Source organism: Trachurus trachurus (genome assembly GCF_905171665.1).
Source record: "Trachurus trachurus genome assembly, chromosome: 9".
Taxonomy (NCBI): domain Eukaryota; kingdom Metazoa; phylum Chordata; class Actinopteri; order Carangiformes; family Carangidae; genus Trachurus; species Trachurus trachurus.
In genome coordinates, this window is record NC_139895.1 from 3,251,949 (window position 1) to 3,270,421 (window position 18,473).

The 18,473-nt window shown below is 41.5% G+C and overlaps 1 protein-coding gene across 1 annotated transcript; it reads left to right on the plus strand.

Annotated features, from left to right (window-relative positions):
* Positions 1-765: 765 nt before the first annotated feature.
* On the plus strand, positions 766-16,869 carry LOC310991884 (GTPase IMAP family member 8-like; the record flags this gene model as incomplete). The annotated part of the gene is made up of 6 exons (XM_083979815.1): positions 766-791; positions 4,561-4,608; positions 4,870-4,920; positions 7,079-8,242; positions 14,237-15,670; positions 16,865-16,869. The coding sequence occupies exons 2-6, from the start codon at positions 4,587-4,589 to the stop codon at positions 16,867-16,869; spliced, it is 2,676 nt and encodes an 891-aa protein (XP_083835941.1). The 5' UTR covers positions 766-791; positions 4,561-4,586.
* Between the last annotated feature and the right edge of the window lie 1,604 nt (positions 16,870-18,473).

Here is an 18,473-nt window from a genome sequence, read left to right on the forward strand (position 1 = left end):
GAGAGGGAAGGAGAGGAGAGGAGAGGAGAGGGAAGGAGAGGAGAGGGAAGGAGAGGAGAGGGAAGGAGAGGAGAGGAGAGAGGAGGAGAGGAGAGGGAAGGAGAGGAGAGGAGAGAGGAGGAGAGGAGAGGGAAGGAGAGGAGAGAGGAGGAGAGGAGAGGGAAGGAGAGGAGAGGAGAGGAGAGGGGAGGAGAGAGGAGAGGAGAGGGAAGGAGAGGAGAGGAGAGGAGAGGAGAGAGGAGGAGAGGAGAGGAGAGGGAAGGAGAGGAGAGAGGAGGAGAGGAGAGGAGAGGGAAGGAGAGGAGAGAGGAGGAGAGGGAAGGAGAGGAGAGGAGGGGAGGGGTAAGTCATCTTCTGGGAGGCATGAAACCAGCTCGGACGGAACCCCCTTCGCCGGTCTCCAGTTCATCCTCCCAGACCAGACGCGCTGACACCAACCTTCCCTCACCTTTACCAATCCGTACAATAGCCTATCATTCATTCATCCCATTTAATCATCTAATGGCTCGTTGTTGTGGCGTGGTCCTTGCTAATAAAAACGCATTTATTTTGATGCATGAGCCATATGTTGCTTTGCAAAGCCTTAAAGCCTATCAAACCCAATCATTGTTCCACCTTAGCTGAATGAATGCAGCCCACGCCCACCTTCAGTCACATAGGCTTCTTATGTCTATGTGTGGGGAAATGATTTAGCTTCCGTCTCCTCACAGTTCGGAAAGTACCGTCCCCATCCCCGCGCGCGTACACTTTTTTTTTGTGTGGAGGATGTCTGACGCAGTTATGTTCTTTTGGTAAGTAAACGCAAACAGATTATAAAATAAAATACAGCATATTAATTTACTGCCGTGACTTTGACCGTTGAGGACGGAAACACTGAGTTAAATGAATGTGACAGCGGTAAATGAGTTAAATTGCCGATTATAACGAAAATTGATCAGACATTTGCAACAAATCAAATCCGCCATTTCGTGTCGTGATAAATAAGGAAGATGAGTTAATGCACTTTACACAAAACAATAAAACAACTTAGAATGTTTATTTAATGTGCAATTGATGCAGGAATGTCTAATTTGATTGTGATTAGACTATAATTCCTAAAGTTGAGGATTGTGTGTCTGAGTAAACGAACCGAGCAGAGAGATGGCTGATGTAACAAGTGAAATTTATGAGTTTGAATCGTCTTTGCGAATACGTCACATGAATTAGTGTGTTAGTCCTGTTTGGGAAAAAATATGTTTTTCAGAAAAGTGTTTTTGTTAGATCCTGTTTTAACTAATTTAATGTATGACTGTTATCAATTCATGATAAAATGTGCACACATCGATGTTTGATATTTGTGCTTTGCCGTGGTTAATGTAAAGCCCTTTGAGACAAACTGTTTGTAAAAACGAGCTATACAAATAAAATTGCTTTGCCTTAATTTTAATTGGTTATGTTCATAGACTGTACTATAAAGGTTTTGTTATTTGTGGGTAAGTAGCCTAAGTAAGGTTATAGCAATTTTCACAGATAAAAATCACAAAGTGCTTCACAATAAAATAAAATACAACAGTAAAACATAAAAATACAATGAATAAAACAATTTAACACATTAACTAAAAGCCTAAAAAAAGTTTTCAGTGAGAGAGGTCTCACTGACTTTGACCTTTAAACTAAAATTAGCGGATGATGAGAACAGGTACGGTACATAGGCTAAAAACAACAGACTTCTTTAAAACTGTCAGACAAGTAGCCTATGACTTCCTGTACATTGATGATTTACACATCTGCAGAGAGCTTGTCATCACACACACAAAGCACAAGCAGAGCACTCACCACGCCAAGGTTAAACATATCAAGGGGGAAAACACAGTGAACATGTCTAGTTCCTGACTGATGCCGCAGAGAATGTTGATGTTTTAAAGAAGAGGCTCAAGCCCCACACTACATAATACAGCCCGCGACTTACAGCGTACCTACCGCTCTCTTGCCGCGTAGGTTGCCGCTTATTTCACACAAGTACTGAGTAACTGCAGCTCACTTTCCCCCGTTTCCCCCGTGCATTTACAGTGTAACTAGGCTGCGTCTTAGTGCGTAATTTACATCCTGCTTCACACCAACTTCCACAGAAGTACAGGGTAACTCTCGCTGTTTTACAGTTTAACTAGGCTGCGTCTTGGCACGTAACACCACATTACACAGTAACTCTCGCTCACTCCGCCACTAATTACCCCGCATTTTACAGGTTGTGTCTTAGAGCGTAACTCCCGTACAATTACGTCCTACTTTGCCCGGACTTACAGTGTAACTCCTGCCAGGTACATTAGAAATTAAATAGTCTACTGTACAATATGAGCACAGTTGCAATCCATGTTTTCCAAAAGTGTCAGCAGTGACATTTCACCTCTATTTCAGAGATTTATTATTCATTATTTAATTGTATGGTTTGGAATAGGTGAGAAATGGGTAGGCTATAGAGTGTGGACATTTTCCAATACAGTAACAGGCTTTCTGGTAGTAAACTTACCTCTCTAAAATGCACATCTATGAAAGTCTAGTTCTGTCATCCAAGGGCAAAACACAAACTAGGCTATACAGTAAAACATCCACAATAATGAGTCATTCGGAGAGTTAGAAAATGTTTTTATTATTTATTAACCAGAAAACACATGACACATCCACATCCATCATCATTCATAAACTTTAAGTACAGTAAGTACTGTAAGTGAGCACTGTTACCCCTCCTTAGTCTGCACCTACACTGTACTTGTCTTAGAGTTACCCAGTAACTAGAGGGTAACGGGCTGTATTATAAAGTATTCTTTGTTATTCCCTCCTTAGAGTGCAAATACACTGTAATTGTCCTGCAACTACAATGTAGTTGTCCTGGAGTTACCCAGTAACTACAAGGTAGCGGGCTGTATTATAAAGTATTCTTTGTTATTCCCTCCTTAGTGTGCAAGTACACTGTAATTGTCCTGCAACTACAATGTAGTTGTCCCGGAGTTACCCAGTACCTACAAAGTAGCGGGCTGTATTATAAAGTATTCTTTGTTATTCCCTCCTTAGAGTGCAAATACACTGTAATTGTCCTGCAACTACAATGTAGTTGTCCTGGAGTTACCCAGTAACTACAAGGTAGCGGGCTGTATTATAAAGTATTCTTTGTTATTCCCTCCTTAGTGTGCAAATACACTGTAATTGTCCTGCAACTACAATGTAGTTGTCCTGGAGTTACCCAGTAACTACAAGGTAGCGGGCTGTATTATAAAGTATTCTTTGTTATTCCCTCCTTAGAGTGCAAATACACTGTAATTGTCCTGCAACTACAATGTAGTTGTCCTGGAGTTGAGTGAAATAAGCGGCAACCTACGCGGCAAGAGAGCGGTAGGTACGCTGTAAGTCGCGGGCCGTATTATGTAGTGCTACCGACCCATCTTTTTAATCAGGCTTTTAATTGATTTCTTTTATTTCTGTATTCCTTTTAATCAGGCTTTGTATTATGTTTAGTTTTTTATTCTATACGATTTCATCTGATTTTATATATTTTTTTTAATTTTTTATTTAACTTATTTTAGGCTATTTTTATTCTCTATGAATTTTATACCTTTTATCTTATCTTATACTTTCTATCTTATCTTACTGTTGCTGTGTTTAGCTTTTACTGTCTTAATAGTCTTGTTAGTTTTTATCTCCAGTGTTTCCTCCTGGGGGTCTGCTACACTGGGAGTTGCTCTGGTCGTCTACCAATGCTGTCCCATGGATGGCTCTGGCCCGGGTGGCTAGAGGGCTCCGTACCTTGGTGTGGGGCCTCCTGTCTGCCTGGGTCGGGGCTGCCTCTGTGGCAGCGCTCCCTAGTCGTGGGCCGGGAGCCCTCTCAGTGTGGTTGGCCCCCAAAGGTGGCTTCCCCTCTCCCGTCACTAATGACAGCTAGTGTGTGGGTGTGCAAGCTTGTGAGTGTGTGTAGGGTATGTGTGTTGGTATGCCTCTATGTGTCTGTCTCTATGTCACTGTGTGTATTTGTGGGGGTTGGGGGGTTGGGGTTGTTTCTCCTTGTTTTGTTCTCTTTCTTTGTTGTTTTTAGCCTCTGTGCGGCACTTTGTGTTGCTGCTTTTAGCATGAAAGGTGTCATATAAATAAATAAAATTTGAATTTGATGTGGACAGTGCTTAACCTGAGTTACAGTAAATTAACAACATTAATTAACCAAGATAATCTACTATGGTTATAATGGCTATAACACTTTTTTAATGGTAACACTAAATGTCATGATTTAGTAGGAAAGTGGTAACTATTCTGTTCCATCTTTAACTTTAAGGTACAATGGTGGTGCAATACAAACTTACAATTTTAAAGTTTCAACATTACTACAACATACTCAATCTCTAACTGGTAAATAATTATAAATGGCTTTTCCTAATTCAGTCATGTCAGTGCTAATTGATGCCGTTAGTTTTGGGGCAATAGTTTGCCTTTAGACAATAGAGGGAGAGACTCACTGTCACATTGTTCAAAGTTGTTCAGCAGATATGTTTTGAACCTTTATTAACCCCATGTCTATAAACATGTGTGTGTCTCCAGGTCGTTGATGTCTCCTGCTGAATGACATGATGGAGGCCGTAGCAACAGGTGAGCTCCCATCCACAGCCGGTGGCAGTGTTAGATAGAAGCTGGGAGTCAAAATGAATCACATGTGACAGTTTCTCTTACATTAACAGCATAACGAATCCCATAATGAGAGCATGTTTCTTTATATTTAAGTATTATTTTGTTTGTAATGTTTAATGTACATATTGTTGTTGTGCAATTTTGCAGATGAGGAGACTTTACAGAAACATATTTTTATTTATTGTTTTTATGAGTGACTTTTTACTTCTGTCTGTTTTACAGATGTGCAGCCCCTGAAGCGCAGCAAGAGCTTTGAATTTCTGCCACCTTACAGTGAGTTTGTTCAACTCCTCTTACAGCATCTACTCTGTTTGAATTACTTTACCATCTACAGTGTAGAACCTAAAATAATATCACACTCTGCTTCACTGATGTTTTGATGTTGAGATGACCCACTCAGAATGTCTTTCTGATTTGTATCCTCCATTTTACAGAGACCAAAACACTTATAGCCACTGGTGCTTAGATTACTGATAAGTCGAAGTGCCACAGGTTAATGCGCCCTCTGTTGGATCACAAGGCAAACTACTTACAACAAGCTGGGTTTAGAGGCTGTGCACTCGAGCAGTCTCCCTGACAGAAATATGGCAAGATTATATTCAAGCATATGCAGGTTGGGTGTAGGGGGTCTGTTCATTTTGTAATTTACTGAATGAAAAGTATATTATTAGAGCTCTGTTTAAAGACTGACTTGCAGATTTTTGTTTAGTTTAGTTTTTTTTTTTTTTTTTTACCAAATGAGATGATTATAAAGGGGATGATGTCTGAGCCATAACAAATACATTAATGGACACAACACTGAACATATTGTTGTTGATTGTTTTTCTCCTCAGTGTCTGAGCTGAGGGTTGTTCTGCTGGGGAACAGCTGGTCTGAGAGGAATGAAGTGGGGAACTTGATACTGAGAGAAACTGTGTTCAACAAACCACCTGACTGCTGTGTGAGAGTCAGTGTACCAGAAAAGGAGAAAGAAATAACTGTCATCAACACTCCAGATCTGCTGGATCCAAACATCTCTGGAGACAAACTGACAGGGTTTATAAAGGACTATGTGAGACTCTCTGATCCTGGACCTCATGTGTTCCTGCTGGTTCTACAGCCTCAAGACTTCACTGAGGAACAAAGACTGAGGCTCTGCAGAGTCCTGACACTCTACAGTGAAGATACATTTGATCGTTCACTGATACTGATATCGACACCCAGAGAGGAGAGTTCAGGTGAAAACTACATGAACCATCCACCATTAAATCACATGATCATAAAATGTAGAAACAGATACTTGAAGCAGGAGAATCTGGACCGTACAGAGCTGTTAACACGACTGGGTCAAACTGCAAAGGAAAACAATGGAGAACATGTTTCCTATGAAAGATATGAGGATGCAGCATCAAATCTACCAGATCATCAACTAAGGCCAGAACAACAAGGAACACATTATATTATGAGTGCTGTTAAAGCTGTTGGTAAGTGAAACAATTCTAACAAGAAAATTAAATCTCTCTCTCTCTCTCTCTCTCTCTCTCTCTCTCACACACACACACACACACACACACACACACACACACACACACACACACACACACACACACACACACACACACACTCACACTCAACATTTGGTGATTGATTTAGAACATGGAGCTACAAATTAATTATGTTGTCTATTCACAGGGTCAGGGTTAGTGTCATACTTGTGGAAAACCCCTGTGCCCAGTAAGTAACAGTCATTATCAATGCCAATCAATTTACCTGTTTTTCTTCAAAATTAAGTTGTTTACGTAAAAAAGGTCAGTGTTACAGTAAGAAACCAGGAGTCTGTTTGTATAAAACATTACATTTTATGCATTGAAAGAAAAGTTAAATTACAAGATATTTTGTGTTTTTCTGTCATGAATAGGTTACACCCAGTGGGAGGGCTTTTGGTTTCAAGGGGGGCATTGTGGTTCGATGGCACAAGTCAGATAACAGTTACATTGACTATGATTTGTTTGTTTTTGGTCTCTGTAAAGCCACTCTTTTCACATAAAGTTGACATTGACTTACTGAGGGACCCCAGGTTTGTTGTACATTTTATTTATTTCAACTGCATGGATGTTCTTGTGACGGGGCCGTCATTGTCTTTGACTTTTTGAAAACTAACTTGAAACAGTGTGTTACAGTAAAATGAATCCAGCTGAAATCATGTGTTTGGCGTTTTTGTCAAATATGGTTTTAAAATCAGCCAAGATGAGGTGAAGGTTTAGACCTCATGTTGTGTTTTATGCTGGTTGACTGAGTTACTTGTTAATAATATGATACATCACATTTAACTGATTAAATGACTAAACTGACTGATTGGGCATGAGGAGCAATCAGACGACTTCCTCGTGAGGGTAAATGTGTTTCATCTGTGTACTGAAAACATTTTATCTTTGTCTCTGTTGTGTTTCAGCGTCTGGTCTCAGGATTGTTCTGCTGGGGAAAAGTGAAGACAAAAAGAGCAAACTTGGTAACCTGATCATTGCAAACCAAGTCTTTCACCCCCAAAAACAGTCACCAACCAGACAGTGTGTGGCCTACAGTCGAGAGTGGAGAGGAAAACCAGTAACAGTGGTGAAAACTCCAGACATGTTCAGTCTGACTGTGGAAGCACTGATAGAGGAGGTGAAGAAGTGTGTGACTCTTTGTTCTCCTGGACCAAATGTTCTGTTGCTGTTGGTGAAGCCTTCTGACTTCACTGAGGAGAACAGAAAAACTCTAAACTTCATCCTGAGTTTGTTTGGTCAAGATGCTTTTAAACACTCGATGGTCGTCCTAACACATGAGATTACTGAAATGACTGTCACTCTTAATGAACTCCTTCGAGACTGTAGAGGAAGACACTACTGGCTGTTAGGAGACTATGGATCCTTGATGGAGAAGATTGAAGAAACAGCAAATCAAAGTGACCACATGAAAGCAGCTCTGAACCTGGTTCTGTGTGGGAGGAGAGGAGCAGGGAAGACTTCAGCAGCTGAGGCCATTTTAGGTCAGACAGAGCTTCATTCAGTCTCCAGCTCATCAGAGTGTGTTAAACATCAGGGAGAGGTGTGTGGACGTCAGGTTTCCCTGGTGGAGCTTCCTGCCTTGTATGGAAAACCTCAGGAGGAAGTGATGGAGGAATCACTCAGGTGTATCTCCCTCTGTGATCCTGAGGGCGTCCATGGCTTCATCCTGGTCCTACCTGTGGGCCCCCTCACTGATGATGACAAAGGAGAGTTAGAAACCATCCAGAACACATTCAGCTGGAGAGTCAATGACTTCACCATGATCCTGTTCATTGAGTCAGATCCTACAGCTCCAGCTGTTGTTAACTTTGTCAGAGGAAACAGAGACATCCAGGAGCTCTGTCAGAGCTGTGGAGGAAGATCTGTTGTTGTCAACATCAAGGACAAACAGCAGATCCCTGAGCTGTTGGACACTGTGGACAAGATGAGACAGAGTAAGGACAAAACTTACTGTTATACAACAGAGACATTTGCACATGCCCAAATTGAAAAGATCATACAACAAGAGAAACAGATCAACAAGCAACAAGCTGAACTGCGGAGACAGATAGAGATCAGCAAGATCATGTGTAAGTTTTGCAAGCTAAACATTTTTAAAATATGAGTTATATTATTTTTTTTAATTCAAATGTGTTTCTTGCTCATGTCTTGCCTTCTTAGCGCATAGCACTATATAAAGAATATAGTAGATTGTTGTCATATGTAAAGGTGTACAGAAAAGAAAATTGAATTTGAGCCCACTGTGGGTCTTAACATTAGTCTAATAACTCATCTATCAGACGATGGAGCCCAAACTTTATGCAAAATTCTATTTTCGAGTAAATCCGGAGTGAAAGTGTGGTATTCTTTTTTTGGATAATACAGGCACACGAATTATGCGTCACCCTGCTCCCGATTCATCAGTTAGCAGCTGATATTAGGTCTCTCATCCGTCAGTCAAACATCTGAGACACACACACCGAGCTTGGTCTCACCCCAAGCTTTGAATATCTCGCCCGCTCGATAATAACCAATCAAATTTGTTTTCCTTACTTGGGTAACTCGTGCGGCAACTCGTGGAAACTCGGCACGACAAACAGGACAAACGACCATTTCTGAACACCTTTAATGTACAACCAGGCCGTCCACAGACCTACAACAATGACAATGATGAAACATGACGAAAAAATATGTTTTAATTAGATTTGGGCGGGTGGCGGCGGTTGAACCAGTTAGGAAAAATATATACATGCCTTGCATCGTCCATATTAACAACAGGTGGATGGTGTGGTTTTGAAAAAATGTTGGTTCGGGTGGATGGCGGCTGGATGACGACTTTTGTGATGCGGTTGCGGATGAAATAATTGCCTATCCACGCATCTCTAATTTGCAGGATGTTGTGATGATACCATAGAATAGAGACTGTATAAATATAAGCAAAAACCTGCTGAAAATGCCGACATTATCACCAACTGAGTCTAGGCACCGCTCTGACCACATGTGTATCTGTTTACCTGTTAGCTCCGTCTGCGTTAGCTCCGTTAGCTCGGCTACAGTCTAACTGGAGCGGCCCGTTGAGCAGCGCTTCAAGTAACCTGCGTACTTGTGTAGGCATGCGTATGTGTGTCTCTGATATTAAAGTTTAGTGTTACTTCTCAGAGTTTTATTTTTACGATCGGGGGTCATATAAACATGACGTACTGCTAATCTTTTCCGGTCAGTCGTCATGGAAACATGACGCTCTGTCAGTGGTGTGGCGTTTGGACCCAAATGAAAACAAACGTGTGTATCCACCTTTTTCTGAACGTCAAAAATGTAAGCCTGTTTTGCCGGTTTTGCTCTTCCGGTGGAATTTTATGTTTACGTTTCCATGGTTTCGGTAGTCACGGCAAATGCATGGATTTTTTTTTTCAATGAAAATCTGTAAAGCGCATGAATCATTACAGCAGCTTTTAACAGTGGATATCACACAAATTGACATCCGTGTTAAAAGCCAGCGTTAATAGATCCATGCGTTTACCGCAACTATGACAACGACTGAAAACCATGGAAACGTAAACGTACAATTCCTTTATGCAAATGAGAGTGACTGAGGCATCCTGGGTAATGTAGGGGCAGCGCCCGGCATCCCTCCATTGAAAAGTTCAGCCTAACTGTCTTGACAAACTAACTAACAACAAGTTGTCTATTAAAGGGATAGTTCACCCTAGAATGATATTTCGCTCATTATCTACTCACCCTCATGTTGACTAAGGGCTGGAAGAAGTTTCGGGGCCCACCGTCCCTTCTCTGAGTTACAGGGGGTCTTAGCGTAGCAGTGCATTTCAATGCCATGGTAGCAAAGGGACACCAGAGCTCTTCGTAAAAAAAACACACACAAAAAAACATCCAAATACCTCCATGATGCTCGTATGTAATGTCCGTCTTGTGCTGAAGCCCCAAATTGCGGAATTGTCCCAAAAAAAATTAAATAAGTCCACATTCCAAGCATGTTTGTAGCATTAGCTCCCAGTGTTGTTGTCCGGTCTTCCGCTGCCAGCGCGCATGCGCAATGTTCGCACTGAGACTCGAGTCGGTCTCAGTGCTCTCATGTGCTCTTGCGCATGCGCGCTGGCAGCGGAAGACCGGACAACAACACTGGGAGCTAATGCTACAAACATGCTTGGAATGTGGACTTATTTAATTTTTTTCGGGACAATTCCGCAATTTGGGGCTTCAGCACAAGACGGACATTACATACGAGCATCATGGAGGTATTTGGATGTTTTTTTGTGTGTGTTTTTTTTACGAAGAGCTCTGGTGTCCCTTTGCTACCATGGCATTGAAATGCACTGCTACGCTAAGACCCCCTGTAACTCAGAGAAGGGACGGTGGGCTCCGAAACTTCTTCCAGCCCTTAGTCAACATGAGGGTGAGTAGATAATGAGCGAAATATCATTCTAGGGTGAACTATCCCTTTAACAGGCTATTTACAGACAACACTTAGCCAAAACCTCCCGGTGATTCCACCAAATACGTGTAGATGTCTGGGTCAGACATTTCTGGCCACTGTGTGGGGTCATTGATCACTGTGGGAGGCTAAATGAGCATACCGTAGATTAATTAATTGTAATTTTTCAAGATGGCGTGAACGGTGGGTTTCAAAGAGGGTGTCAAAATAATTATGAGACATAGTGCTACAAAAGAAACACAAAATAAAACATTCAAATTGATTGTTAGTTAGTCTACGCTCCATCAAAACACAAAAAGCCACTGAGTGCAATTTAAAAATGCCGGGTGCTGCACCTAAATTACCCAGGATGCATCAGTCATTCTCATTTGCATAGAGATGCCGCTCTGGTCTATGAGCTGAAAAATTAAACAACGTATCATTGTATAACGCCATTATAATTATTAATTATTAGGGAAGACTGGGGATGGTTGTAACAGCATCACTTTCACCAATAAGGGATAACATTAGAGTTATGTGCTCAATATCATGTGAACCCACTCCCTCCCCGACATTGCATGTGAACTTGCATGGCTGTGTCAGTAAGTGTGTAGGTTTTACAGCCCAAAAACATTTTTTAGGTCAGAAACTAATATTTTGGACCAAGCCTAAATTTTGACTAGTATCGATACGGTTTAAGTTTAAGTGAACTTGTATTCAGGTTCTTGGGTGAAATATGAGTCATTTCAGAATATAGGGCCCTATTTTCCTGGCGCAACTCATGGGGGCGCAGCGAGGCGAGCCCTGGCGCAGCTGGCGCAGTGGCATTTTCCTCCAGTGCAACAAGGTGCGCAGCGGATTCGGTAAATTGGTAGACTGCTGTGCGCCGAGATGGGAGTGGTCGCGCAGCAGGGGGAGGTGTCGACAGATTCGCCGTGGCGCAGTGACAATTTGTTGCAGATAGACCGCGCGGAGAGTGCGCCGAAAGCTCGCCAGCTCCAACCTGGTCTAATCTCAGCGCAAGGCGAAGCGCAGCCAGCGTAGTGGCAATTTGACTGCCCAGCACGCAGTGCGCCCACGTCACCAAGACCTCACAGGCAGGTTTCCACAGTTCCAGGCACATTTAAATGCAATTAATAATAATAATAATAATAATCACAATAATCCCTATTTATTGTATCTGCAGCACATACACGAATATCTATGACAGATCAAAGGCTTGCGTAATGGAAACTCAGCCTGACTGAATTAACACAGATGAAACCAGGTACTGGACAAAAAAGCAGCTGTGGATGTTCCAAGAGCAGGTGTGGACACTACACATTGTGCCATTGCGATGATCAGCTATTTATTTATTTATTTATTTACTTATTGATTTATTAGAGGGCAGCGCCGCATCATCACGCGACCATAACAAATAAAACTGAAAACAAATAAACTATCATCTCTCACAGCAAACCACAACCAGCCTCGGCATCATAGTGAGCAGATATTCACATCTCCCATTCAGGTAATTTCTAAAGAAAAAAGAAAAAGAGAGACGCTCCATGATGCCTCCTTTACGCACGGCTGTTTGTTTATGTTGTGATCTGTGCACACGGGTTTAAATATAGGTTACTAAATATGAGTGTCTTTATTAATGGAAAAGGTGTGTGTGTGTTTTTTTTTTTTTTTTTTACTGGGCAACAGCTCTCAATATGTCAGAGCAAACCTGGATAACATCATAACCTCCTCCCTCCCAGACTACTTTTGCATCATCAGCCCGTGAGGTCTGTTCGCGCGACCGGACACTGCCAGCTTGGACCGGACCAGAACATCAGTTTCCTCCCGTCTCACTTGCTGTGAGAGATGATAGTTTATTTGTTTTCAGTTTTATTTGTTATGGTCGCGTGACGATGCAGCTCAATAAATCAATAAAGACACTCATATTTAGTAACCTATATTTAAACCCGTGTGCACAGATCACAACATAAACAAACAGCTGTGCGTAAAGGAGGCATCACGGAGCGTCTCTCTTTTTCTTTTTTCTTTAGAATTGACCTGAGATGGGAGATGTGAATATCTGCTCACTATCTGATGCTGAGGCTGGTTGTGGTTTGCTGTGAGAGATGATAGTTTATTTGTTTTCAGTTTTATTTGTTATGGTCGCGTGACGATGCGGCGCTGGCCCCTAATAAATCAATAAGTAAATAAATAAATATACATAGCAGATCATTGCAATGGCACAGTGTGTAGTGTCACACAGCAGTAATCCATCCTCATCTTTCATCTGTGTTAATTCAGTCAGGCTGAGTTTCCATTACGCATGCCGACAGCCTTTGATCTGTCATCAGTGTGACGGGACAATCGATATAGATATACGTGTATGTGCTGATTCAGATAAAATGAATAGGGATTATTGTGATTATTAATTGCATTTAAATGTGCCTGGAGCTGTGGAAACCTGCCTGTTGCGGCTTCCAAACACAAACCTTTTAGCCGCTGAGAGTGTGAGGTTGGGTCCTCAGGTACGTAGATTTGTGACGCGCTATAGTAGATTATGATAAAGATACGCTGAGATCCAACAATGCTTTTGGTGCATTTATTGTAAAACAAAACAGCACGGAGCTATCACAGCGCAGCAAGGATGGATAAATGTAAAAATGAGACTGGCGGATTAAACAGGAAAAAAGGGTGATTAATGAATGAATGAGTAGCGGTCAACAAAAATTACGGCTACTCCCAACCCTGACTCTCTCTCTCTCTCTCTCATCTGTGTCACCGGTGAGTGCCCACCTTTACGCACACACACTTCCGCACGCACACACGCCCACTCCCAGGTGAACCACCCCCTCTGCAACACACACACACACTCAAACACACCGTGCTGCTCATCTTCAGCCTGTATGTCTCTTACACTGCCTGTGAGGTCTTGGTGACGTGTGCACACTGCGAGCTGGGCAGTCAATAGCCTCCCTCTTCCAGGTGAAATCAAACGCGGCGGATTTAAAGGCGAGGAGAGGAGCTCATTTGATTGGTGAAGATCTGACTCGGCTGTGTCAAACCCACTCCACGCCTTCTCTCCTCCCTCTATGCCATTTGCGCCGGTGGGAGGGAAGTAGGCGGGATGCGCCCCGCTGCGCTTCGAAGGGAAATTGCAAACTGCTCCTGGACACGCCTCGTTGGCGAAGCGAACGCGGAGCGCAGGCCTTATCGCTGCGCCTGCGCTAGTTTACGAAAGTAGAGCCCATAGTCTTACTCCCATCTAGTGGTGCGGTTATAGATCGCAAGCAACTCAGTCGTATTTTTCATGCTGCATTCACGTGAAATCGGTTGGATGCAGACAGACAGCCGCTGCATGTAACGGCATAAACAAGCCTCTATGTAAACAAGTGGTCCGTCAGCATGAGGCAAAACAATACACATGACAATATGTTGTCATGGTGACGTCGTATTGTTTACCTGACCCACGTTTTACCGACAGCTCCGGTGTCTCCACTGAGTTTCCGTGGTTTCCTACCGTGACGCTGCCACTGAACGTAAAAACATGGAGACACCACATGGCAGCAGCACCGAGCTTACCCGCTCCATGGAGATATGAATGATATGAACCGCTCATTCAGAGCTGAAAGGAACACTTCACTTTGTAGATAACTTATGTCTTCTCATTTCACAGGTGATGATGACAAGCAGAGGTCAGGTCTCAGGATTGTGCTGATAGGGAAGACTGGAAGTGGAAAGAGCTCTTCAGGAAACACCATACTGGGAAGAAAAAAGTTTGTAACTAAATTATGTCAAACATCAGTCACCAAGTTTTGTGAGAAAGCTCAGGGTGAAGTGGACGGTCGTCCTGTTGTTGTGGTCGACACTCCTGGTCTGTTTGACACAACCTTGTCCCATGAAGAGGTTAATGAGGAGATGGTGAAATGTATCAGTCTTCTGGCTCCAGGTCCACATGTCTTCCTGTTGGTGATTCAGATCGGAAGATTCACACCAGAGGAGAAGGAGACACTGAAACTCATCAAGGAAGGATTTGGGAAAAATTCAGAAAAGTTCACCATCATTCTTTTGACAAGAGGAGATGAGCTGCTAAAGAGGGAGCTGACCATTGATGAATACATTGAAAACAACTGTGATGATTCCTTTAAGAAGTTGATCTCTGACTGTGGAGAAAGATACCACGTGTTTAATAACGATGATAACCAAAATCATACACAAGTCAAAGAGTTGATAAAGAAGATTGACACCATGGTGAAGAAAAATGGAGGAAGCTGCTACACTAATGAGATGCTGGAAGAGGCTGAAGCAGCAATACAGAAAGAAGTGGAGAAGATCCTGAAGGAGAAGGAGGAAGAGATGAAGAAAGAAAAGGAGGAACTAGAAAGAAAACATGAGGAAGAAAAGGAGGACATGAGAAGAAAAATGGAAGAACAGAGCGCAGAAATGGAGCAGGTGAAAAAAGAGAGAGACAACCAACTCAAGGAAATGGAGGAAAACATCAATAAGATGCATGAACAGAGAAAGAAAGATGAGGAAAAGAGAGGAGAAGAAGAGGGAATGAGGAAAAAGCAGGAAGAATTTCAACAGCATGAGTGGGAACAAAAACTGGAAGCTTTGGAGAAAAAAATTGAGACAGAATCACAGGAAAAAGAAACAATTGACCAAAAGCTGGAGGAAACTAGAAAAGAGATGAACGAAAAACGGCAAGCCTGGGAGACAGAACGAAAAGAGTGGTGGGAGAAACGATACCAGGAAAATGAACAGAGACGACATGAGGAGGAAGAAAAACGTAAAAACCTCCAAGATGAATATGAGCAGAAAAGAGAAAAATATGAGAATGAAAGAAAAGAGGAAGAACGAACCAGAAGAGAAGAAGAAGAAAAGACCAGAAAAGAATTAGAGGAAAAATATGAGAAAAAAATGGAAGAAATGAAGAAAAATTACGAAGAGGAGGCCAGAAAAAAGGCTGAAGAGTTCAATGAGTTTAAAGAGAAAAATAAAAAGGACTTTGCAACTCTGATAGAAGAACACCTGGAGAAAGTGAAGAGTCTGAAGGAAGAGCATGAGAAAAAGATGCAGGAGGAAAAGACGCAATATAAGACATTAAAGGGTCTCTCAGAGCACAAGGAAGAAAAGCTTAAGAAAATGGATGAACTACAGGACAAACACAAAATACAGCTGACTGATTTAGTACTGTTACTTCTGAGCCAAAAGAAAGAACATCAGGATGAAAGGAAGAAATTGCAGGAAAAACACAAAAAAGAGATGGTTGACAATCTTAAAAAACAAGAAGAAAGTAAAGAAAAGGAGGAAATGGATCAACTAAAGCAAAAACACAACCAAGAAATTAAAAATTTGGAAAAGAAGATTTCAACCCAAAGCAAAGAAGATCAGAAAAGAGAAAAGGATGTCTTGTCATCCAGACATAAAAAAGAACAGATGGATCTAAAAGAAAAGCATCAAAAAACTCGCAAGGAACAAATGGATGAAATACAAAAACGACATGAGAAAGAAATTGATGAATTCAAACAGAAAGTTTTACGTGGTAGTAACAAGGAACAAGAAGAGCAGGTTGATCAGTTAGAGAAAAAACAGAATGAGGAATTGACTAAATTAATAGATCAGCTGAAGACTGAAGATGGATCCTGTCTGAGAGAAATAAATGACCTGGAGAAAAAATACAAGAAAGAAATGGATGATCTGAAAGAAGAGCTGAAGAATCCAGTAGAGAGTTGTAGTGGTGGGTCACGATGTCATATTTTGTGAAATGGGTCATAGCTGCTGCATCAGCTGAACTCTTTTTTTCATGGTGTTGGTTGTGTCAGATTCTTTTGCCCTCTTTTTATATTTTGCATGGTCAACATTTAAGATGTAATTTCAGTTTATAATGATACAAACAAATGAATATGACAGATAATGTACTAATGTACTGGAGTTATGCATTCCATTAATGTAATTATTTATTGGGGCATTTGTTCTGCTTTGTGAGCTGAAGTTTACCTTTTCACCAGAAAATAAATATGCAGATACATATTAGCAAAACCTGTGGGAAATGTGTTTTTAATTTTTGTTGTTTGTTGTTTTTTCTTGTGATTTTCAACACATTCTCTAATGTTCTTTCCTTGTGATTGTATTGATTTGTTATATATTATAAAGATGATTTTTGTAGTTGACAGTGTAAAAGACAACTACACCATTTACTGTAATTCTCAAATTTAAACCAGCTTTCTATTGTGCCTTCTTCTCATCATGTGTTGTATCATTGTGTAAAGTTTTAAATTTTACTGAAATTTCCTAAATGCAGACTGAGGATGTCCACTGTAGTAGAAAAACATCTGCACTGTAAAGCCTGTTTTCTTAATACACATGCATACTTGATAATTTCTGATTACATATGGTGAGAATAGTCCCTAAGGTACCAAGTTCTAGATTTTGAAGATGAATCTAACATAGTGGATTAGTTTGTTATTGATACCATTAGCATATCTAATATATGACATATTATTTTCTTTTTTGTTTTTTAAAGATTTGAAAGACCTCTGTTCAGTTGGGATGTGTATTATTTTAATAAACCTCACTAAAACTGGACTGACATGGTTTTTGACTCTGATCATTGTCACTGGAAAATCAGAAGCACTCTCTTTGACATGAAGCTTCAGCAGTTTCAAGGATTCAAGGAGGCTTTACTGTCATTGCCACAACATGTTAAAAAAAAACATGAGGGGAAACAAAATTTCATTTTCTCTCACTCCCACATATAAGACATAAAACATAAAAAAAACAATGGTATTAAAACAGATAAATTATTAAGTGTATAAAAAGGACCTGAAAGACACGGTCAGAGAAAACATTTGCCAGGATGTATTCCCTAATTACGATAGGCTACCTTCTCCCTGATGGGAGGAGGCTGGAGAAGTCGTTCAAGGGGTGGGAGGCGTCCCTCACTATGTTGGTGGCTTTGCGATCTAGCCAGGTGTTGATGTCCACAAGTGAGGGAAGTGGTGCACTGATGATCTTCTCAGCAGTGTCTATAATGCGCTGCAGGGGCTTGTGGTTAGCAGCACCGCAGTTACCAAACCACACAGTGATGCATGTGGTTAATACGCTCTCCACTGTAAAAAAAAAAAAAAAAAAAAAAAAGAGCCCATGATGGATGTTGGGGCTCTGGCACTCCTCAACTTGCAGAGTTTTTAATTAAATTACAGACTTAAGTTTTAAGTTACAGGTTTCTAAAAGTCACAGATGTTATAAAACGCAATTCCTGCTTAATTGAGCTGCAGTGGAGGGACAATACAGACAGAGAGGAAAACCTCCCGGTATACGGTAATAATGTTATACCATCAAACATGTCCACCACTGACATCTTGTGGGAACCTTCAGTACAGCATGCTGAATGCTCTTAAGGAAGTATAGGAACCTGTTATATCATGTTCAATGAATCAAAGTCTTCTCTGTTCTCTGGGTCAGGAACAAGGGGAACAAAAAGTTTACCTGGGTGTGTTTTAAAGTGGAGCATCTCTACATTTCTCAATGGACTTGAATGTGTCCTTTTGAAACATTGTTTGTCCAAACGTCTATTTTGATGTCCACATAAAGACGTCTAATTTCTCTTAAGATGACAGAAAACAAGCTTTAACACATCAGTTTCATCTAAAGACATCAAAAATTGCCAAATGGACTCAGGCCGACGGCAGCGGGACACAACACCGGGGGGAGAAGCAGGTCCGTGCGTGCAGCTGTGCGCCGTGAACGTGCACGGAAAAATAACCGCGCGCAGCTACGGCTTTTGAGTTGGGGAGCGTGCATGAAGTGCGTCTACATTGCTATGGGTTTGAGTGCGCGCAAAATCTCAACGGCCCCTCATACATGATGCACACACGGTAGAACCAAGGCGGCGGCCAAAGTCACCCATA